The 25,022-nt window shown below is 39.8% G+C and overlaps 1 protein-coding gene and 1 long non-coding RNA gene across 7 annotated transcripts in view; one reads left to right on the top strand and one right to left on the bottom strand.

Annotated features, from left to right (window-relative positions):
• Nucleotides 1-25,022, bottom strand: part of csnk1g1 (casein kinase 1, gamma 1) — a 67,565-nt gene that overhangs the window by 36,800 nt on the left and 5,743 nt on the right. For 4 of the 6 annotated variants that reach the window (XM_042062009.1, XM_042062013.1, XM_042062012.1 and 1 more), the window contains exon 2: nt 14,584-14,895. In XM_042062009.1, the coding sequence (XP_041917943.1) occupies nt 14,584-14,764 (181 nt within the window). In that variant the 5' untranslated portion in view covers nt 14,765-14,895. Of the gene's footprint in view, nt 1-14,583; nt 14,923-22,716; nt 22,809-25,022 lie in introns of all 6 variants that reach the window. The other 2 variants (XM_042062011.1, XM_042062010.1) reach the window with 2 other exon arrangements.
• LOC121682060 lies at nt 8,842-18,563 on the top strand. Its single transcript, XR_006022407.1, has 4 exons — nt 8,842-8,909; nt 12,340-12,343; nt 16,559-16,566; nt 18,551-18,563. It is a non-coding gene; the product is annotated as an uncharacterized LOC121682060 (long non-coding RNA).

Below are 25,022 nucleotides of genomic sequence, written 5' to 3'. Positions count from 1 at the left end.
ACTGAACTGACAGAAAGTCGTGAAAAAAAAGTAGAATGAAATTATGTCTATCGTTCTCTATGCTTTAAGTAGACTGAATTGGTAGCATGGTTGGAAAGTTGTGGAAAAAGAGGGACTAATTACAATTCAATAGATTATAATTAATTCATGACCTCTTGTTACGCCACAACCATCTTTTTAGGGTGGCATGAGGCACAGGATTGTGTGACATATATATGATTCAGTGACCTCTAAATCTGATTAAACACGAAAAAAACTTTCCTAGGCTGAATAATGTTTCAGATATAGCCAAAATTAGCTTCTGGTGGCCATCTTGAAAATGACAAGTCTTTGAAAATGATGAACTGATACTTTAGTGTGACATATATGATTCAGTGACCGCTAAATCTGATTAAACATGAAAAACACTTTCCTAGGCTGAATAATGCTTCAGATAGCCAAAATTAGCTTCTGGTGGCCATCTTGAAAATGACTCCTTTACTGGGGTCAGATTTTACTAGATTTTTAATATGTTATTAAGTACATCTAAAGGTATCATAATCAGTTGAAAAACCTTTTGTATCAATTTTTTTGAGGTTAGGTGTTTTTTTTTTTTTCATATATTGACCCACCTAATCCAGTAGGAAAATTGTGGGCGGGGGAAGTGGTTGAGCACTGCTCTCCCATAACCACATCCACACCTGAAGTGCCCTTGAGCAAGGCACCTAACCCCTCACTGCTCCCCGAGGGCCACTGTAGCAAGGCAGCTCACAGCTCCGGGTAAGTGTGGGCTTCACCTACTGCAGGGCCCTATGATTTCCGTGAAACGCGGACGGAATCACGGAATCTACACATGAAAACGGAATTCTCTTATGTTGACACATTAAATATAAACGGGCGTTTTTTCTACTTGCTTCCCTATTATTTCAGTTTCAGTTTCAAAAAGCGTATAAGAAGGTCTCTATCTAAACCCTGACCGAAAGACATAACTTAAACGTGTTGCGTAGCTTAGTAATTATATCGCGAAATTCATATGTGTTTTGTTGACTGGTGCGTGACAAAGAAAATAAACGATCCTGACAACGGTGGCAAAACACTAAACTGCTTGATTGCTAGATAATGGGGCTAAACAATACCTACTATGAGTCTGAAAACTAGTTTGCAAGTTTGCAACACATAATTTACCGGACACCCATACACATGTAGCGACCATAAATAAAATGGGTAACTTAAGAACAAAGCTAAATCCACTGCGGGTAAATCCCTCCAGCCAAGACAATGACAAAATCAGTAGATGCAAGACGTGAGTTTGTAGAAGATTGTTGAAATGTGTGCAGAAGCTACAGTAACATTGCAAGTAGTCCCATTCCCAGAAGCGAATGTCAGCAACCTCAAGCAGGCGCGCAGACCCACAAAAAGTGCTGCAATAGATTCTCACTGACAAGAGAGCGCAACACCAAGCGCCTTTCCATCATGTAGCCATACTTCAGTGGAGATGTGTGGTAAAGATGGTAGGCTAAATGCTCTAAAAAGCAACACAGGCTGAGGAAGTCATTTGTCCCCAGGGCCATTGAACTGTTCAATGCTTCACTAAAGAGAAGAGGATAGATAGACTTCTCTGCTTAGTCTGTCTGCCTCTCCACACTCTCCATGTTTGAGTACTGACTGCCCACTACTGCTTTACTACTGTTTTACTAATGTCCACAGCCTAATGTTTTTACTACCGTTTTCCTTAGAGCCCGACCGATAAAGGATTTTGAAGGCCGATACGGATACAAATATTTGTTGATTTAAAAATCCGATATTCCGATATATCGGCAGATATACATTTTTTTTCAGAAACGCACAACAAAACATTAACAGATTTCCCTAACATTAGTTATTTGTAGTTATTTATGAGTATTGACTAGGGATGCAAGATATATCAGCGGCCAATATATTATTAGCCGATAAGTGAAAAAATGAAAATTTTGAGATGTGCATCTCAAAATCCTCTCGTGAATGATCTGCCATTTAACCTTAACAGAGCGGAGCTCAGCCCTATCTAGAGCCGTCTTGTGCTGGTGTGTTTGCACTTTACCGCGCTGGTTGGGGAAACAAATAAACAAACTCGTTAGTGGGACGAGTACATAAGTAGGCCTAGTTCTAAGTTGTGTTTTAGTATTATATTTGCATTACTTTAGCTTGGGTTTTGTATTATTACCTAGAAATATGCTAACCATTCGTGCTTCAGTTCCAGACAGGTCATCATAATAAGTTATTAAAACTTTCGGGGCTAACGCCTTTCATTTCTGCTGCAGCAGGTTGTGCGCAACAGAGTAGACGGACATAAGATCCAGTCTGAGGAGTTTTATTCAGTTACCCGCAGTTGAAACTAAACCTAAGTTTCCTTCACAAACTCTGATTTGGTCGCTATACTGTAGCTTATTCCAAGCTGAGCCGTTTATGAGCGTTTAGTCCTAAATGAAAACGATTCAAACTCTCTAGCCACTCACTCGCAATTCACTGACGTCAGGTTCACTTAAAGGAGCCACACATACTGTAGGGCTAGGCTACTGTTATGTTGTTGACTGCCGTACTATTGAGGACTATTATGAGTTCTGTCCATCATTTGGTGGTAGGTAAAATTACTACAATAAAATTATGCTTATTAAATGTTTTCCCCAAATCACTTTTCACAATTTTTTTTCAAGAGTAATATTATCGGTTATCGTATCGGTATCGGCCACAACAAACCAATAAATATCGGTTATCGTTATCGGTATGAGGCCAAAAATATGACTTCATTCCAGTATGTCATTCTAGAGTCTACTACCTGCCTTACATAAAAATATCCTGATACCTTTTTTTCTTTACTGGCAACCATTATTGATCTTAAAATGTGATGAAGAGTAGTGCTGGGCGGTATATTTTCGTTATGATATACATTTTTTATTTACCGCCATACCTTAACTTTCAAAAGCTGTGAAGCTTACTAGCAGATTCAGTTGGAGGGAGACGTTCTGGAGTCACAAATAATGACGCAAGGATAACCTTCCTACTCAGGGTGTTGTGCCGTAATGTTGTAAGAGAGTCTGTGGACTTCCCACCAAAAAGTACAGCCATCACTTGGCATCTTAATTCACCAATCACCTCTGTTGTCTGATTGGTAGTAGTGAAGGCATTGCGAGGCATAATGAGGGTAAACACAAAACACCTTAAGTTTTTCCCCTGAAGTATGACCCTTAAGCCTTAATTTCTCCTTAGGTAGGGGGTTTATTTAAGGGTGTTGCACAGAATACCTTAAATTGTATCTTTAGTTAAGGAAAAACGTTCCGGTGTGATATTGACCTAAAGTGTATTGAAACATGATACCGAGTGTGAACTTATGTCTCATAGCCCATCTCGGCTTGTCCCCTGCACTCCAAAATCTGGCGCTAGTTAGCCGATGCTACCAACAGCTTTTTCAATGGTGGTGCTTCGGCATCGGACTAGCCATGGAAATAAATCACTGTTTTACACCATTTACGAGGCTCAATGTATCTCCACACTTCATTGGTAGACTTCTGAGGGCCCTGACATTTAAAGCGAGACATTGAGAACTTTGAAAAAGCACTGGTAGTTTACTTACAAGACGATTTATACAGACAGTATCTTCACGAAGTTTAGCGTTTGCAGCCATCTTGAATTTAGTCACGATAAGTCGAGCGACGAGTAAGAATGAACAGGTATGATAAGGGATCAGATTCCATAAATAATTCAGTGGAAATGCATGGATTCCAGTTGCTGCTACTGGAAGAAACTACCAGACGCGAGCCTCTTCTGGGTTGCCAGATGTAATGAAGACTTAGCTAACGTTAGTTGACCTGCAGCTGCTTTAACGTTTCTCCAACCATGACCCAGCTACACATTACGGAAACAGTGAAAACAAAAAATACCTCTCTAACCAACGTAACATATTTAGCTGAAGTTAGCGATGCAGATTAAGTTTAGCCTAGGCTACCTGTTGTGGAGAAATATGGCCAGCTCTGCGTCAGACTTGATATTCTTCGTTTGAAGAATCACCATCTCAGGAAGCTCCTCCGATGTCCACTTAATTTGTTTCTTGTTTTAATTTTGGAAATTTGCCTCGTAGGCCTTGTCTCGTAGGCGTTCATGACTACAACTAACAGCTGTTGACAGTTGGCCTTTGCTAATTTGGCAACCCAAATAGGAGGACGCGCTAGCCCATTATTTATACGCTATTCTAGAATTAATCGTTTCATGGGTTTTACGGGTTAGAGTAATGTTGTCAAATAAGCCATTACTTCAATTCATCGTGTTTCCTTACTCTCTGACAACATATGGTGATCATATTTGGAATGGTTACAGTTTATGTTCCATTATTTCCTACATACTGGACCTTTAACTGATGATCTCACTCGCGGATAACTGGTTCTCTCTGCCCGACTCTGGCTGGATCAGGAGGTTGCAGGATGTGTGGTGCGTTATACACGAGTGTTGCCAGCAGGGACGTGTAGAGTGCCCTCTGGTGGACAAACTATACAACGCCAACACTCATGACATGGTTTAAGGGTGTTTCGTCCATTATAAATGCCGATACCGATAGTTTGGAAAATGCCTAATATCGGCCCGCCGATAAATTGGTCGGGCTCTAGTTTTCCTGCTACACTGTTTTTCATGCTATTTTAGCACAGATGATCAATGGCTTCTGCTACAATACTGAATGGCTGTAACCCTATTACCTCAACCTGTTCTTGCACTGACATAGTTTTTTTTATAGTTTTTTTATATTACCTTGTCTACATTATACTTTACTCTCCTATTTGTCCATATTATTTATGCTGGTCTCTAGACCGTATTATTGCACTGTTGGACTAATGTTGGACTACTTTTTGCGCCTTCACCATGACACTCACTCTCTTGAGCACCTTCCCATGCACACATAACTAAAGGACTACTGTTGGACTACTTTTTGCACCTTCACCATGACACTCACTCTCTTGAGCACCTCACCATGCACACAGAACTACAGGCCCTGTCACTACAAGTGTCTCATGCTTGATCACCCTCAAGCACACTGGATTTTTTACATTTAATTTATATAGTATATTTAGTATTTAGTTTTTCTTATCTCCTACTGTCTCTATTGTTCAGCGGAGTTTGGTTATATGTTTATACTTATACTTACCATTTCTGCTGTAAATGCATGTTGTGTGTGATGTCTGTATGCTACTGAGACCCCCTGAATTTCCCCTTGGGGATCAATAAAGTATCTATCTATCTATCTATCTATCTACATATTTAAAATGAAACATGAATCTACAAAAAAGTAGGCTACTTTTTAGTGGAACATTTTGAGTTACAAAGTGCCCCTTTATTGAGATCTAAACTTGCAGCCTACGGCCATGTAGTTGAAGTTATGTAGGCCCTGTTTTGCGTTTGTTGAATGTTTGGATAAATATAGGAGAATTCTGAATGATTGGCATTGCTAAATATTTAAAAAGCTGAATTGTGCCTGTCATTGAGTTTTTATAAGTGAAGACTACTTAGAAGTCAAACCCCCCCCCCCCCCCAAAGTTATTCCAAAAAAATGGCATATTGCATGATATTTCCATAACCGTGAGATACACGTGTAAGGAGTCCTAATGTTTCTATACTGATCAAACTCCTGATCATGTGAACTGTTGATTAATTACCCTACCACATGATGGTATGACCTCATGGTGGGCCCATTGTCACATATTGCTGCTACAACAACTTTTGATTATATCTCGAACCTTTGCCTTTTTCACAGGAGAAACTAACTAGGAAGCGGGAAATGTAATTAATGTGTACATTGTCATGTCTTGATTAATGCACTCACTACAACAATGGTCTCAAGTCTCATCAAAGTACTCTCAAATCAGATGACCTCCAACCATGTGATCCCAAATCAGCTGACCTTCAATCATGTGATCCATATCAATGTAACCAACCACAAACTAGGTAGCCTATTTAAGTGAGGGTGAGGTTCACAGAGCATTCTAGGAGCTAATCTGTAGTCAGAATCTCCCGCACCACTAAGGTGTGTAGTCATCATCCTCTGAGCTGGTATGTTCATTCTCTGATTGCTTCATATGGTTTCCTAAATGTTCCTTTAACCTGTTTTCGTAACTTTCACATTATTCATTTAGATGTACCTTCTATAATGTATTGGATGAATAGCTTGTATCTGACAAATAAATTGTTATGCTTTGACCCGCATAGTTTTCTAGAATTTCTTTAGATATCCCTCAAAGTTTAAGATGTGCCAAGGGGAACGGCTAGGATTAGTCCCTAGGGCCGTGGGGCTAAATCAGTGAAAGTAGGCATGCTACCAGGAGAACTGGCCATCGTATTGTACTGTGGTGGGTCACTGATTTTATTAGTAGTCTGGAATTAGACAGCTAACCTTAGCACACCCTGAACCCTCTGTAGCTTCGGTAAGATGTTCTGTCCAGATGAGTATAGTGGTCCAGGCCAGCACTATAGCCTCTGACCAACTTTCACACTAGGATCATTACTCAGTAAAAGGCGCCTCCCGAATTAGTCGGCCGAGGAGGGCCTCGCACACTATTCTTGGGGAAGTTGAGTCTAATTAAAAAGCTAGAAGGCATTCTTGTAACAGTATCGTGGGTAGGCCTACATCGGCCTACTATGGATAGTAATATTACTTTGACCGAAACTTCTCCATATCTAGCGGGGTCAGAATCATTAGGTTAACAGGGGTTCTATAATCAATTGTTATTTCCAACAGCGCACGGAAGCTTCACGATTTTCTTCGACCACTCCCAGTTCCCTCATTGGTCCTGACGAGTGACGTCTTACACACGCTTCACGATAACGGCAAGAAGTTGTTAACAGACGTTCACCAAGATGTATAGCCCATCAGCAATCTATTTAAAATAACACCTATTTGAAGTACCATTCATGATATGTTGTCAAATATTGAAGTTGTGGGAAGTACATAGCTTAAATGGTATGTTTCTTTGTTCCCCATGCCTGTTCTATTCATTCTGGCCAGGAGAGTCGAATAAACCAAACGCACATTCGACTTCTGCTTAAATAACTCATGAACGGTTTTGTTCAGAGATGAAATTCCAACTGTATTTGACAGAGGACAGATGTAGGTTGCTAGTGACAAAATATTAGCTTTCAGTGTGGTACGATGTCTTTGTAAATTACATTTCATTGAAAAGTCCCGGTTCTCCCCCTATGTAATAGACGTGCAGGGTCCTAAAGCTTGTCAGGCATAGCAACAGTAACTAAGGAGGGCGGGACTTAGCGAAGGGTGAATTGAGTCCCGAAGTGTGACGTAGCGTTTCCATGACGGCAGAATCACAGGATCTAAACAAACTTTCGAAGTGGCATAAATAGCATTGAATGTAGACATGTGGCATCATTTCTAGCTAAAAAAAAATAAATATATCCATTTAACCCTTTGCAGACCGCGCCGAACATTCAATTTTTTCATACTCGATGGCCTTATGGCACAAAAAGGCTTATTGTGTGGTTATGGTACATGACAGAGATATAATCTACCCACCATTATAATCAGGGGAAATAGCCCTTTCAAATGGTATACAATATAATTAATAATTTTGAGGAGAACACACATATTATTTTAAAAATATCTTTAAAATTCAACCCCAAAAAACACAAAACTATCAGTTTGTCAAGATTAATCTAATTTTTCCCCCAATTTCTGTTGTAGATAGAGAAAAACTTAGAGTGTATGGGAGATTCACAATTTTGTCCTCTACTCAGTGATAAAAACAGAATCAATGTATCACCTTTTGTTCAAAAGTTATGATAAATGTATTAGACCTTTGCAGACGGCACGAAACATTCCGTTTTTTCATACTTGATGCCCTTGTGAGACAAAAAGGCTTATTGTGTGGCCATGCTACATGACAGAGATAAGATATACCCACCATTGTAATCAGGAGAACTAGCCCTTTAAAATGGTACATATCATTGTTAATAAGTTTGAGGGTAACACACATTGTTTTTAAACAATACCTTCAAAATTCAACATCAAAAAACACGAAAATATCAATTTGTCAAGATGAATCTTACTTTTCACCTAATGTCTATTGTAGATATAGTGTGTGAAAGATAGACAGTGTTGTGTTCTCCTCAGTGAAAAAAACAGAATCAATTTATCACCTTTGGTTCAGAAGTTATGATTAATTTACTCATAACTGCAAGTCGCAGTAACAAGTAGAATTTTTAAAGAGTAGGATGTTTTCCTTTCCTGGTTTGACATCTGACCAAAAATACACAGATATAATGGTCATGTAACAAATATAAGATGTTTTACCATAAAAACAAGATGCATAGCTAAATATAGGATGTCTTACTGTACTCTGAGGAGGCAAAATCAATTGTGGGGAGGAAAGATAAAGGCTGAAATAAAGACTAGGCAGGTGGTAACTGCTTCTCCGTGTGCTTCATTCTACTATGAAAACAAGAATAAGAGACACTGGCACATGTGTTAGGTTTACGAAAGAGGAAATAAATCATTTTATTTAGATAAGTCTTTAACAATTTCATTAAATAATCAGGAACAACAACTTCAGGTAAATAACATAAACATATGTTTACAAACAAGCAGTAACTATTAGAACTACAAGAATGACAAGACAACAGTATAACAAAGATCAACAAAATACTTTAACATGATGAACAAAGCATCAATTCATATTATAGCATAACAAAGCATGAATTCACATTCACACATATAAACAATTAAAAACAATTAAAACATTAGAAGAAATTCAATACATTTAACAACCATACAGCATATATTTCGATACAATATATAATTATCAATATCATTTGCCCTACACATAAGGTGATACACTAACGCCGCATTCACACCAGATCTGTGGTGTGTGTGTTGTCACAGCTGTGGCGTGTGTGTGTGTGTGTGTGTGTGTGTCCATCTAAGCCTAGCAGACGATGAGGTGTAAATGCTACTGGAGTTGGTGTCCCTGTCTGTGTTAGAAGGATAGGCAAAGTGTATGCTTTCTACCTGACATGGGACTTGACCAAGCTCAAAATAAAGAAATTGTCAGATAAGAAAATTAGAAATTGAATTACAAATCTAAGCAAACTATTATCACTATAATCCCTGTCATTATTGTTATAAGCAACACTCTTATCACAACCAGAAATGTGCATACGCCCAGTTGGGTGAACACACACACACACACACACACATACATGCTTACCCATCTGAGGATGATGGGAGATTACTCTCCTCCTCTAGCACATCATTGTCTTCCTCTTCATCCAGAAACTACCCGTCCATGCCATCGTGCCATCGTGGTCCTTGGGGTCATGTTTGCCATCAGCAGTCGGCTACTTTCACCTCAGTTGCACGTACTTCTCTCCCTCCATCTAAAATAACAAAAAAATCACAGGTCTGATAGTGAATAGGTTGTTTGGTTTTATTTTACATTACTTCCACATAATCTTAATCACCACCAACCATGACTCTTTTCACTAAAAGTATTTTTGTCACTAAAGGACTCCAATATTGCTTGGAGAGGTAACATTAGTCTCAGAGCTCACTATAAGTGTTATTGCCTTGGCTAAACTATACATAGCATACCAGCTTACAAGCAAACATTGATTCATGAACATGAGTCAGGATATATGACAGAAAACATCTAAACAGCGTATGCATACACATACACACCGTACATAGGCTACTGCAGTTGCGTAAAGACAAAACACCCCCTTAGAAAATGATATGTCGACGAGTAGGCTTGGGTGTATGAGCTCCCATCATAGTTAGCCAACCAAAAACCTCATAATCGTAGCAGCAAACCTTACAGCCTAAAAGTTAAACAATACTAAGACACATTTCTAACAAATCTTCAGTCATGTATTGATGAAAACAGCAGTCAATGAATAAAATCCTTACATTACACCATCGGTGATCAACACACTCAAGTCGGTAACATAACATTAACGTTGTCATTCATGTCAGATGTTTCTATCTAAGTAAGCTAAGCAACTTGGCTACAAACAACTGTAAATTGTGCTATACATATTACGAAGGAATGAAAGGTTTATTTGACAATAAAATACCGATTAGGTGTACTTGACATAAAGTTGCCAGTCATGAAGCAGGGGAGTGAACTTTATCGCGACTACGCGTCAAGGACATGTTGCAGCCTCTCCTGATGCTAACGTTACCTTACTTAGCTAGTTTTCTGTATCATCAGATGACAAGCAAGCAATCGTTCAAAATAGAACAAATCGTTAAAGTTTCAGTCCTAGTAGGTCTGTAATCTTGGTTGACATATAGAAACCCCCAAAAATGACTGAAAATAATGAGTTTACTAAAGATTACGGTGTGCTAAAATACAAGCTGTCATATCAGCTGAAGTGAACACACACACGCATTATGTTACGGCCATGCATACAAGGTGTAATTACCAGGAAAAATAACTTTTAAAAACGATTTTGAAGTAATAACATGGATAACAAGTAGTGATAACATAAAAAGACTTGTTTTTACCTCAGATGATCCAGTAGTTTCTCCTTTGGACGACGTGAAGATCAACGATGCATAGTGCTTCCTGCTGTTTTTCCTCTAGTGGAGGGAGACGTCAACTCTTGACTTTTCCTTCACGTAGTAAAAGTAATTCGCGCCACAAATCCCTTAACTAATCATATCGCCAGAAAGCCTATGATGTGACGTTTTTGAGGAAGTTTTCATTGATGAAATTGGTTGGGGTATGGCGGAGTTATTAGACTGAACGTCATCGGTACTGGGGTACCGAAATTAGAACGTGCGGTCTGCAAAGGGTTAAACGTGTTTTACCTGCTAGGCAGCAGCTTAGCCACATAACACGGATTCCCTGGCAGGTGTAATAGAAAGAAACAAAATTCCAGTGGATATTTCACGTCTTCTCAAAGACTGGCGGCTGTTAAGAGCGATTTTTTTTGCCAAAAAAATAAAGCCAAAACACGTCCGTGAATTTAAGGATTTTAACCGCATGCTGTGAAGTTACATGCAGGTCTCTTTTATGGAGGAAACCCATGCTAAAATAAAACTCTGTAGTCACGAATTTGATTGTGTTGGTATGAATATATGTTGTGTTATGTGATTCCTACAGTGTAAAAAAAATATACTAACGTCTTAGAAACGTTGTAAAATGATTGAAATATATTAAGAAAGCCACTGCAATGGTGATTTCTAATGGTAGATTGATTTGTTTAGATCCAGTGAAATTGCTGCCTTGGCAACGCTACGTCATGGCTTCGGGACTCTATTACGACACCAATAAGCCACGTCATCAGAACCCTAAAGCTCCCCCTGCAGGCCGAGAGACAAACACAAAAGAGTAGCCAAAAACTGACAGACCTAGAGGGCTAGTGATGAACCCAGCACGGTAAAGCTGGAGCGTCACACAATCATCACGCAGAAACCCGGAGTCCGGGCCGCAAAATTTTTTTTGTAGGGTGGTAGGGGAAGAGTCCCGCCCTACTCGCCCTGTGATTGGCCAGCTGAGGCTAGAAGGCTACTACCTCGTCCGTTTCTATGGAGATGGGTAGTAATCAAATCATCATTCTGGTCGTGGACGTTGAACAATTTTAACGATAGTTGAAGTTGTCAACCTAAGACTGTAAAATAGGTTGTTTGTATTAGGGGGGTTTCCCCCCAACTAATTTTATTTATATCTTATTTTTTTAAATTCCCTACTGATAGGTGTTCTATATATATCTATGGGTAGTATTTAAACTTTGTGAGCCAGACTCGCATAGCAACCTGCTAACAAGGATTGCATTGATTAAGGTTAGAGTTGAAGTTGTCAACCAAATACTGTAAAATAGCTTGTTTACAGTCTATGTTGTCAACATGATGAATAAGTGTTACGGTATTTAAGGGGGTTTGGGGGGTTTCCCCCCAACTTATTTTTATAAATTCCCAACTGATAGGTAGCGCTAGCTACTAGCTAGTGGATCCTTTGTGAGCCACAACCAAACTGACAACTAGCATAGCAACCTGTAGTGCTAGCTAGATAACAGGGATAGCATTAAGGTAACTAGGTTATCAGGGTAATATAAAATTGAACTGCCATAATTTATTAACAGGAGTTTAGGACTGTATATTTGCTGCAGGCTTGAAACATGTCATAGTCAGACATTTAGGTGGGATATTTTATAATTTCTGGCTGATACTAGTGATAGAAGCCCATCAGTTTTGTCTTTTGATTTTTTAACGTTCTCATTCGATTTAGCCAGAGAGGCAGCAACTGTCAATCAGGCATAACCCCAGCCAATCACAGACAGAGTAGGGCGTATTCTCATGCATATCCCAGCCAATCACAGACAGAGTAGGGCGGTATTGGCCAATCACAGACAGTCTTCCGCTACCACCCTACAAAAAAAAAAAAAATTCGCGTCCGGGCCAGCTGAGGCCAGCCCACTGCTCCATTCACCCCCAGAGACGCTGAGCGTCCGTAGGCGGGACATTCTCGCAGCATTTATCCAATGACCATCTAGTTTCGAAGCACTGAAAAAAAACTGTTCAGAGCAGCCCTATTGAAGTCATAGCAGAGCCCGTCTACGGAGAGCCTCGACACTCCGTATTAAGTCCCATTGTACCGAATTTTGGATGCAGTTCCACCAGAGTTCCACTGGGGGCGATCGCCATGAGTGCAGAATGAATGGGAGTCAATGGAGCTAGACGGCTAAATTTGTCTCTTTCACCTTATTGTCGTTGACAAATCTCAGATTTGATTGTAGTTTGTATAACTTCAACATGGGTTATAGGTCAAAAGTTGAATGAACGAGTACTTCTGTCCTTTTGATTTCTTACAGGTTGGGTCGTTGTTGCACATAACACGCTAGCATTGTGCTAATGAATGACGTCATTGACACATTTTAAAGGCTTTTTAGAACAATTAAGTGACTTTAAAAAATATAATACTCAACCAAGTCTATTTTCTTTGCCTCCCCTTTCGAATACAATACTCAAATTACTTGAAAAAAAATTATATCCCGAGAAAAGTGGATTTTGAGGGGTACAGCTCCATAGACCTCCATGCATTCTGCACTCGTGGACGAGCGCCCTCATGTGGAACCACAGAAGGAACTGCAACCAGTTCAGAAACCGGAAGTTTTCCTAGAGTGGCCGTTCTCCCCTTATTAAACATTCTCTGGTCATAGACAGTAAAGGTTGAAATCCATGGACGATGGGCTTCAACAAGGAAATGCCATAGGGAAATGCACTGTGACGCTACGGGTATGAGAAAGGAATCGAGTCAGTCGACCTGCTATGTAGCTGATTCTGAACGAACTCGTCTTCAAGATGAACGTGTTCTAACACATTTTTAGTCAATAAAATGTTATAGTACATATTCGACCCTTACATTTTTGACATTTTAGGGAAAGCTGAGCTTCCCTTGCAGTCTTACAGAAATCGCCTCTGAAGTAGACGTGCATTTCTTTGTAATGATGCGGAAGCGCTGCGGGCCATAGTTTTGCACAAATTGAAGCAAAAATACACCAAATGTTGAAGAAAAGTTCACGTGTGATTAAGTCTTGGGTCTGTTATTGACCTATTCCGATTCTGAAGGAGAATATCTGCCTTTTGGAAAATATGATCGATCGTCCATTGACAGTGATAGTCACGGTGCGTCTGTGAATGGAGGTGCGCATTTGCGTGTATACGACAGTGTCCACTAAGCATACCATGCTTATTTCGACTCTGCCCAACATAGCTTGAGGTGCAAGTGGTAATAGTGATGATGGTGTCTGTAATGGACGTGGTACAGATAGCAGGCGTAGTAAATATAGGGCTCTGAAGAACTACAAAGTAATTCGCAATAGGAACTGATTTGACCAGGCTACTTTATTGTATAGTAGCATAGGGTAGTATATAGTAATAGTTTATTAAGTTGTTGGTGTACATGTGACTGTTTTCCTGTTAATTTGTTATGTGGGTGAAATGACAAAAAAAGAAAGTAAAACTGCTCAAATATGTTCAACATCCAGTATTTACTGAAAGGTGCATAATTCGAGGTGGTTGCCATCCAGTGATGTCATAATATGCCAATTAGATGAATAAATTTACCCCCTTCATAAACTTTTGTTCATACTCAATGATTTTCACATAGTAGGACTTTATCTCTGACCACTTTCAATCCATTGCCTTTTAACATTTTGATGTAAAAATCCAATGTTTTTTTTGTTTTTTTATCCAGGCGCCTAAGGGGTTAATACTGAAAACAATACCAACTAGATTTTTTGATCTTGATATAAAATTAATAACACTTGGTCAATTTTATTAGGTAAGCAGTTTTTGCAGTGTATGCAGTTGTGCCCTGATATTATATTGTGGTGGGGGGCCATGTAGGCTGAAATGAATGGTTCCCATGGGCGAAAACTGAAATGACACCTAAATTAAATATAATTATTGCTGTAATAGATGTTGTTTTTTTTTTGTTGGTTGTTGTTGGTTGGTCGTTTTTCAACCCCCTGTAGTCGTTTACTTCATCTCAACCCCACCCCTGCCTCCCCAGCATAATTTTCGGCAAGGAAAAACCCTGTATCATGTCATACATATATATCTGAACTTACCGAGTTTCAGTTCTCCAAAGTTGCCACAACCAATCTTCTTTCCAACACGGAAATTTGGTCCCACCATTAATACACCAGATGAGCTGGTGGAGCTGGAGGGACGAGAGTGCCCACTTCGCCCTTGAGCCACCTTACTGCTTCTAGCTGGCCGATCACCTTCTTTTTCCCGTGGATGTTCCATGATGGTGCGGAAGGCACAGAGTTCCCAAGTAACCAGAGACTGTGTCCAAAGTAGACACCTCCAAAGGACACACTGTTCATGTAAAAGTGACTGGATCCACACCAACTACAGGGAATGCCCACTTAAGAGGTCTACATAGGTGAGAAATTCAAAGCCACCTAAGGAAACAGGAAGATTGAGGGGGGGTGAGATGGGTATCTGTTCAGACGAGACAATTCAAAAGCCACTTAAGCCAGCAAAAAACACTGCTACATAAAATGTTACATATTATCAGTCTAGTCACAACTTGACAGTGCAAACTTTTCGATTAGATTTACAGTAAACATGACTGTAAAATTTGTATAAAGCCAAATGTATGCTTCTGCGTACTAGGGTTGGGCTGATGGACGATATCATCGTGATGGTTGACCGACATCACGATGGGAAGGAATCATCGTGATGCCACGCGCCCACACGCCAGCCGAGCAGTAATTCTATAGACCCCGCTTTAACATAGGCACATAAAGGGCCCTATTTTCGCAACGCAAAGCATATTATTATCCTGAAGCAAACCGTATTCCTATCGTACACTCAAGTTTCTCGCCGTACCCTTCTTTATTACAAGATGCGCAATTAATGACCTAACATGTGGTGTTGGCACATTATCCAAAAATCGCTATCTTACACTATCTAAAAAGCATTACGCCACTGACCAAGGAAAAACCTGGTCTACTGTTTAGCAAAAGGCGCATGAAGCACAGCTGAAAACGCACTCTCACAAGATGTAAGCAGCAACTACTGTACTACTGCAGCATAAATGTCCTTAGGTTTTTTTATTCAGTCATTTGAATATTATTGGAGTAAGTGTTGCTTTTTTCAGGCTATGTTTTCGATGGTAACCCATTGTCAGTCAATAGTGAAAGTAATTAACTGTGTATAACTGTTTTGTTGTTGACTATGACACCACGGTGAAGTTAGTTTCACTTTGCCAATGAGTTCAAATAATAGACGAGTGCAGATGCATGCAGGTTATACTCTGCTAGGTTTTAGTTAAGCATGGTTTTAAGCATTCAACCTTGAATTTCCCCTGGGGATCAAAAAAGTATCTATCTATCTATCTATCTATCTATCTATCTATCTATCTATCTAGTGGAATGCCTCAGGGCTGTACGTTAACTTTTTTTGCAAGTAGCACTGGTGCTACAGAGGTTGAAAGTTTTGTAGCACCAACCACAAATTCTGTAGCATCGATATAAAACCTCTAAATTCTCTAAAAACAATCACAAGTAGGGCAGTTCATCACAGTTCATCAATTGTGGTTGGGATCTAGGCCTACTGCAACTGGATTGATAAAAGGTCATGTAGTTGCAACATCTCACCTGGCTACATTGTGTTTGAGATGAACAAAAGCTATCAGCATGATATGTTATTTGGTTGTTGTGTTTTTGTAAAAACAAAAAAACAATCCCTGACAGTTCCATGCAGTTCGACTTTTCAACGGGTATCAGGAAGACAGGTCATGCCATGGATTTTTTTGTTAATTTTTCTTAAATATGCATTGGAAGTCAGTTCATTTTTTTTAATAAGTAGAAGATATGCTGAATATTTTATTCCACTAAGATTTAATTCACGTTTAGTTCATATTTCTAAGTTTTTAGATTAGAGTAGGCCTACATTCAACCTTATTGTCATTGCACGAGTGAAATACCGTTTTACATCAAACCAGTGGTGCAAATGAGCATGCTAACTGACATGTCAAACAGTGCACCCATGAAATGCATCCCTAGACTGTTCCAAACACATAGGCTACAGTAGGTAGTGTCGTGAAGGTTTTTTTGGAACCGATCATGTTCTTGTATAGCTTATTAAAGGAGAATTCCGGTGTGATATTGACCTAAAGTGTATTGAAACATGATACGAATGTCTCATAGCCCATCTCGGCTTGTCCCCTGCACTCCAAAATCTGGCGCTAGTTAGCCGATGCTACCAACAGCTTTTTCAATAGTGGTGCTTCGGCATCGGGCTAGCCATGCAAATAAATCACTGTTTTACACCCATTTCCCCGGTGTCATCAGATTCCAAAAATAATTCAGTGGAAATGCATGGATTCCAGTTTCTTCCAGTAGCAGCAACTGGAATCCATGCATTTCCACTGAATTATTTTTGGAATCTGATCCCTTATCATACCTGTTCATTCTTACTCGTTGCTCGACTTATCGTGACTAAATTCAAGATGGCTGCAAACGCTAAACTTCGTGAAGATACTGTCTGTATAAATCGTCTTGTAAGTAAACTACCAGTGCTTTTTCAAAGTTCTCAATGTCTCGTTTTAAATGTCAGGGCCCTCGGAAGTCTACCAATGAAGTGTGGAGATGCATTGAGCCTCGTAAATGGGTGTAAAACAGTGATTTATTTGCATGGCTAGCCCGATGCCGAAGCACCACTATTGAAAAAGCTGTTGGTAGCATCGGCTAACTAGCGCCAGATTTTGGAGTGCAGGGGACAAGCCGAGATGGGCTATGAGACATACGTTCACACTCGGTATCATGTTTCAATACACTTTAGGTCAATATCACACCGGAATTCTCCTTTAAGCACTACTAAGCGAGACTATGTTGCGCATAAAGCATGAAGTGGGCTAATATTTGACAGATAGAAACGAACGTCCCGGTGGACTTTTTCCTTCAAAGTTTTAGATCTGAATGGTGTTGTTTAGATACTAAGTTGTTAGTTTTAAACTGAACTAAAAGTGCAAAGCAACAAGGCGATTGCCACAAACTTCTACCTCTGCTTGCCTAATCTGAATTCACTTCAGTCCGGTCGGAAGATACTTTCGCTTTAGGCTAAACATAGCTATCACTTGTTCGATTCGCGTTCAGTCATACAGGTTCGGGCACCATAGTAATACAGCTAAAAAATGCATTAAAACTCTCGACACCGCTTTAACTTGACATAGAGTTCTGGAAGAACTGTGCCCAGATCTTTTCCCATCCCTTCTCCCCTCTAGTCTAATGGGGTGATCCATTTGACTTGTCTGAGTTGGAAAGTGTGAAATTTCCCAGTTGTCTTGAGTCATTTCACCGAGACACGCCCCCTTTTGGTCGGAATATCAGCTGTCATTTTGTATTTGTACTACGTTGGTTGATTTAATGTCGATTTTAAATGCTCGTCACACTTGATTACATTACTGCTTTAATCCGGTCACCAATTCATACATTGCCTGTTCTTGCTGTGCGTGCAATACAATGTAACGTTTTGTTTTCGAGCTGGTTTGTTAAATAGGCTAATGTAGCTAACAATAACAATAGCTACTGCCGCCCTCGTGGCTCGGGAAAAACGCACAGCACTCCTTAAAGTCCTTAAAGGTTCCTCATTTTTCACTTAAGGCATTAAGATCAATTTCCAAAAGATGATTTTATATTCCTCTTTTCAGTCAACTTTAGCATGGGTGCCAACACTTTTGGCCATCACTGTATCTGACCGGCACACGTCTCACCAGTGAAGTTGAGTTGCTACCAAAGATTCTAGAGCAGGGATGGGCAACTGGCGGCCCTCCCCCTCACGCAATGTCATTAAAATGTTCGGTTCACATGTTTTTACCACATCTGAACAGGATCCTTATTGACACGGTCCACCGATAGGGGCACTTCCTATATAAAAAATCCAGCGGAGCCGAGCTTCCATCACTACAGCCAGCGAGCGAGGAAGAGATACAGAGAGAGGTTTAAAGAAAACTCAGAATCGTAGACAAGGTGGGAAAGTTTCAAACAAGGTTGGAAACAGCTGATCTTAAGACAGAATTCAAAGTCAACTTATGTGTTTAGTAGCCTATAGATGCTTAGAAACGAATGATCAGCTGTGAACTTAAGTCAACACTACAACACCATGCACGAAGATAAGTAGGCTACATCGGAGTTAGAGCCGCTGTCGTAGCCGACCTCAAAGTAAAGCAGGGTTCCCACGGGTCATGGAATTTCAAGAATACCATCAGCATTTTAATAAAGTCTATTCCAGACATGGAAGGTCAGAGAATTATATCTTTGGGGGGCAAAGTCATGGAATATCAGGGAATTTTGATGTAGGAGTTTAAAATTGACTTGCCAAAATACATTATGTTGGTGTTTATTGAGTTATTATCTTTTCCCCATTACTATTTGTGTGAGTGGTTGTAGTTACCTATCTACCTACCTGTTTTTTTCAATGGCCATTTTTTAATTTCCCGATTGGTCATGGAAATTCAGGATTTTTGTCAGGGAAGTAATGGAATTTTACATTTGACTTAGAGTGGGAACCCTGGTTAAGATACACTAACAATAGAGCCTTTTTACAAGAGTCACTATTCCCCATTGCAGTGGGAAAAAGGTTTATTGTGAATGAGTAATATTTTTTAGTTTATTTCAAGTTCATTGGTGAATAGAAGCAATATTAAAAATGCATTTCAGTATAGAAAATATTAAATTAATGCATGTTGGTTTAATAAACCGTGCAGACATAAGCTACTGTATATATATATATATATTTAATTCTCTTGATTCCTGATATCCCAGTGGTGGACGTGCGGGATCACATCTGGCCCTCTGACAGTGACAAGAACATTTTGTGGCCCTCTTTATCATCAAAGTTGCCCATCCCTGTTCTAGAGCACTACACGTCCCACTCTAAATCGTTGAACCAATCAGATATGATCCTTCGCACTGCAGCATTAGTCTGAGCGAATTAGCCTAGAAAAGGGTCAAAGGTGGAAGTAAATTTAGCAAAAGCATATTTGGTATCATTTGAATCGTAATTTTCTGTAGATTAAGAATTTGTACCGAAAAAAATATATAGAGCTTTGAATGGAGCATGGCACAATAATTTTTGGGCCAAAAACGTATAGTACACCTTGATATTAGCTGATATCTCTTAAGCCAATTGAAAGATATTCATCAAACTTGGTCTAGTGGCCCACTACAAGTTGTCAAAGAGCTGGCAAGACAATTTAGGTCTTGAGGTCAAAGGTCAAGGTTACAAGGGGTCACACAAATAACTCATAAGCAGTATTTGGTTCATATCTCCAAAGCAGACTGATGGATCTTCATTAACTCTAGTACATTTATTGTCTATACAAGTTAGATGAATTTAGGGACTGAGGGCCATGGGGTCAAAGGTTAAGGTCAGTTTCATCCCCTGACATACAAAGTTATAGACGGTGGAGACATGCTAATCAACATGCCATGTTCAATTCAATTACTGTAAATACAGTGAACTTTTTTTATGTTGCACAACATAGACTTGGTTGTTTTTGACATGGGGAGTCCCTATCTACAGCACAATGAGTTTAATACCCCTCCTTTGTATATAAGAATCAAGAATCTGATTGCAATTACTGTATGCAAATGTGCTTAGCAGTTACATAACAGTGAAATACTTCCACTAGCATAGTCATGACCTGACCAATATCTCTTTCAATATTGCCCATGCAGTCCTTTCCACAGTACAAGCAGTGCTACTTCCAGCTTTAAATTATAGCTTTCTCTGCTGTTGTGACTTTCCATAAGTTAGTATGACTTTTAACTGTGGCCCTTGCTATTTTTCCCTTCATGGACAAGGTGTTGTCCACTTTCTCCTGGCAATTTCTGTGACCCTGAAGTAGGGATCGACCGATATATCGGCCGGCCGATACATCAGGCCGATATTTGCGTTTTTTACGTGTATCGGCATCGGCCGATAAGCGGCTGCGTTCGCTGATAGTTTTATCCCGCATTATTTACATTAATGTCCCCCACAAGCTGAGTGCTGAAAGCCTGCTCTTCAAGACAACAGTAAACTTTAATCTTTCAAAGCATCTTTTAACTGTTTGACTTAGCTGAAATATTGCCATACACTTTGAAGGTGGAAGCAAGTTTGTGGGTCCAAATGGAAAACGCGAATGATAGATAGGTACTTTATTTAATGCTTAATGCCTCGTTTATAAAACTGCTTGCCATTGTATTTAGGGAGCTGCAAATAGCTAAGTTGTAGGCTATCCATATGCATGCGGTAGCGTAGCTGTTACAAACACTGGTCAAATGATTAAGTAATGCCAACGTTGTTCCGTGGTATTTGTGGGAGTTTTATTCAGCGACCACCTGGCTGAGTTTTGGACGCGTGTGGTGTGTGCGTCTCCCTCCCCCTCTCCCTTCGAGCGGGGCCGAGTTGCTATCGCAGTGATATCAGAGCTTTAATAATGAGAGACGTGTTATGTAGTTGAATATTAATTCGTGTTAACGTTTATCATGTACCAGACATACCATGTATTAGTACTGCACGGTGTATCGATACTAAAAAGGTATCACGATACCTTCACGCAAAAAACGATACGATTTCCGACGTTTTTAGAATCGATACTTTATTAAAATTAACGTTCTGTGTCTGCGTGAACTGCTGCTCTCACTGCTCCTTGCACGCATCTAGGAAAGTGGACGTGTCCAGCAGGCAGCTCTGAGTGAGTGAGTGCGCAGCCAACGTCAACATACAGTAGATCTTTGCCGACCGTCCTCGGCCTTGTGGACAAAACAAAAGGTGAAGTGAAATCTGCAACTATTTCGGATACATCGCGAATAGTGAAGGCAAGCCATCAGGTACACAGAGGCCCGTTTGTGAAATATGTTTCAAAGTCATTTAAAAGCAGTAGGCTACGCATGGAACTTGGCTAAACACCTCGCAGACATATCCCAACATTTTTGTTCAAAGAACGGCAGGTTAACGAATATGCTATAGAAAACACGACTACATGGTTAGTGCCAAGTTCTTCTCTTCTGTTTTAGTCTAGCCTAAGTGAAACGAGTATGGTTCTCTGGGATAAAGCTAACCTTCCTTCATCAATGAATTTTGACGAAACATAACAAGCTGTAAACATTTTGACAAGACATAACGAGCTGTAATCATAGGGTGCTAACGTGATGAAAGCGCAATGTTCACACCAGAATAACATTACCATAACTTGTAAACAATCTATTTCATGTTCGGTCAGTACTACTGGTAATATTTGTTATGGCATGTAGACTGCAATTTGTTCAATAAGTATTGCCCAGATGTAGGATAGGATAAAGCCCACAGCATATAATACCACCAAAGCGTGTTGAGTCCTAATAATAATAGCGGCTTATTGTTACGTGGTAGCAAATCATGTTATCAAAGAAATAGACGTAGGCTAATGTAGGAATGCACACAGACATATTGCAACAGGTAATGGTGTAGGCCTATCTGACGAAGACCTGAGTGGTTGGAATGTACTTGTACACTGGGCGCAAAGAAGTTCCTCACATTTTTCCCTTTGCAACTGTCCCATGAACACGGGAAGGCCTAGGGAAGCCTATACTGTACATCAGATAGCCTAAAGATTAGGCCCCTCTGCATAGCATTCAGTGATTTGCATGCAGTAATTTTAACACTGACCTTGATCTAGCCTAGTTTGGCTATTTAAAGCTACTTTATTGGCAAAACACAACACAATGTAAATTAACTATAACAAAAAATAAGGGACATAATCACACAAAGTAGGCCTACTATTTTACTGACTATAAAAATAATAATTATGTAGGAAGTTTAGAACCCAGAATTGACCTGCACACTACAAAAGTGCACCGAATTCAACACAAATGACTCAATACACTTGGAGGAGGTATGAGTCCTTTCTTTTCCAGATATCTTAGGATTTCGCCGTAGTATCATTTCAGTATCGAGCATCGTGATATTTATGGCAGGTAATGTATCGAAGTCATAATTTTGGTATCGTGACAACACTACCGTGTATGCGTTACTTGTTTAGAGCCGTTTGCAAACGTTATCATTATCAATCATCCAGTTCAATGGTGGTTCGTCAGCCACCAAACAGAAGTTTGTGTGTGCGTCTGGTCTGTCTCACTCAGTGGGACACACGCATCACAGCGATATGAGAGTGCTGCGCTACCTGAAGGAGAGATTTTAAAACTTTGAGCGATATGTTTTCATACCTTTTGACGTTGATGCCGTTAAGAACAGAAACATCTGACACCACGTTATTTTCCTTTGCTGATTTATGTTCTGTGGTTGACAAATCTGGCAGCTTTTTTTAGAAAAATAGACATAGAAAAATTGAAACCATGCAAATTACAAATCAAGCACTTTATTTCAATAGCTACTTTTCAGGCTTATTGTTTTCTTATATTATTTAAATGTGTTGACAAAGGACATTTTGTGATGACCTGAATTATGTCTTATAATAGGTCAGCAAGCAATGCATCATCAAGGCTGTGTTGTAAGATGTTGATGAAAGCATTTTGCACAGTTAACGATATTCAGTGCACCCATCCATAAGTTCAATAAATGTTCCTTTTTTAAATTGAGACTCATAACATTTGTTATCATCATTTGTGTAATTATGTGTCATTTGTATGATGTAAATTGAGGGAGCAAAATAAAAGCAGTATCGGCTCTAAATATCGGCTCAAGAAAATCGGCAGGCTGTATCGGTCATCGGCACTAAAAAATCCATATCGGTCAATCCCTACCCTGAAGACTAGCATTGTCTTCCAGTTTTGATGTTAGTAATGTGGCATGTCCGTTGTTATCCGTTCAGTTGAAGTTAGGGGTGGGCAAAAAATAATATCTAAATATTTTGGAAGATTTTGACGGTAGATATCAATAATATAATTAAATACGAATTTGTTACAAGCCATCTTATAATTTATTACAAAGCACATTAAGGGACAAAGTATTAGGATAGCAGTTCATTTTCTAAATTTTGTTTCTGAAAGATGAGACTGTTGTAAGAAGCAATATTTTCCCCTGGGATGAATATCAGTATTTAGTTGTGCTCAGTACTGTCTTGATTCATTATTTTCCATTTCACTGCAATGGATGATGAGACTAACCTGACTCTCGCCAGATGAATTTCGCTCCACTAATCCATCTGGGATCGATCCATTGGAGTGGTGTTTCAGAAGGCTGGGCCTTATCAAAAATCCTTGCATATGATTGGATAAGCCACTTGTCCGTCCTCTATTAACATGCTACTTCAAATCACTCACATTGAAGCCAACCTGTGACGCTGAGAACAGTCTCACAGTCGCTTCTACGCTACGTCACATCTATGAAACTCCCGCCCTGAGTCCTGATTGGCTCTACCATAAAATCTGGTGCCGAAATCACTCTCAACGGAAGCAATCCCAGATGGATGTGAGTGGAGTAAACATTGGTCTAGTGTTATCCAATTGCGTGCAGTGAGATTTTCAAATGCACGCTTGGTGCCGCCCCTCGAGTTGGGCCATTACATTGTTCGTGGCCAGACCCTTAATCTTTCTAGATTACCAGGGTCTGGATTTTCCAAGCTAGAAAATGTCCACTTCCAAATCCAATTGTCCAATTAACAATTACCACTTGACTATTTAGTAATTTAGCACTCTGGAACAAGGCGTCCGAAGGAGACAATGTAGATAGAAGATTTTCCGAAGACTGTTGATCTTTATTCACCGTATTGCAATGATAGTACAGCCCAACCAAAGTCCAGACCAACCATCAAAGCAATAGGGAGGAGATGTCATCAGCTGGGGCCCCCGACAAGATCTCCCCTACGGATGGCTATACTGTACACTATATTTTATTCTCCTCAGCCCTTGAAAAGTTCCACCCTTTCACGCCATCTCCATCAACACCCTTCACCAATCAGTACCAAGCAGGGTCGCTTACATTGGTGGAAACCATCTTCCCATCATGCATAAAACTATATGCAAACCTATGTAATGCATAGGTAACATACGTAAAATAGTGTAACCCTAAGTTTTTCTGGTTCCTTCCAGTTTGGTGAAATAAGGCCTTCTTATCTTATTCTCTTCCTAGCTGGACATGCCCTAACTCATAAGGCACAGTGGCCTCCTCATCCCTGTCCTGTCCAGTCCTCACTAGCTTGATAACACCCCCTCTCCCTTAACCATGTAAGGAGGCGATCCTCTCATCCTGGTACCCCCAGTACTTTATGAAACCCATGATTACATCCCTTCACATCCTGAAAACCCACCATAATACCTAGTAGAATCCTAGGTAATATCAGTCCGCTGCTGCCATTGTTTATATGCCTACTACCAACTTCAGGGAACAAAGTATAACTATTGCAATGCTATGCAAGGGTAGTTTTTATTTCTAACAGTATTCTATCAACATAGACATTTACATCAATTGTCTGGCGTTATAATTTAAGTTGAAGGAAATAGCTGTAGATGACAATGTTTATCAGATGTTTGACAGAAATGGTTTGGATTTAATCTAAAACTCTGAACTGAAA

The sequence above is a fragment of the Alosa sapidissima genome, chromosome 14 (assembly GCF_018492685.1).
Source record: "Alosa sapidissima isolate fAloSap1 chromosome 14, fAloSap1.pri, whole genome shotgun sequence".
NCBI lineage: Eukaryota > Metazoa > Chordata > Actinopteri > Clupeiformes > Clupeidae > Alosa > Alosa sapidissima.
This window is presented reverse-complemented; position numbering and strand designations above follow the sequence as displayed.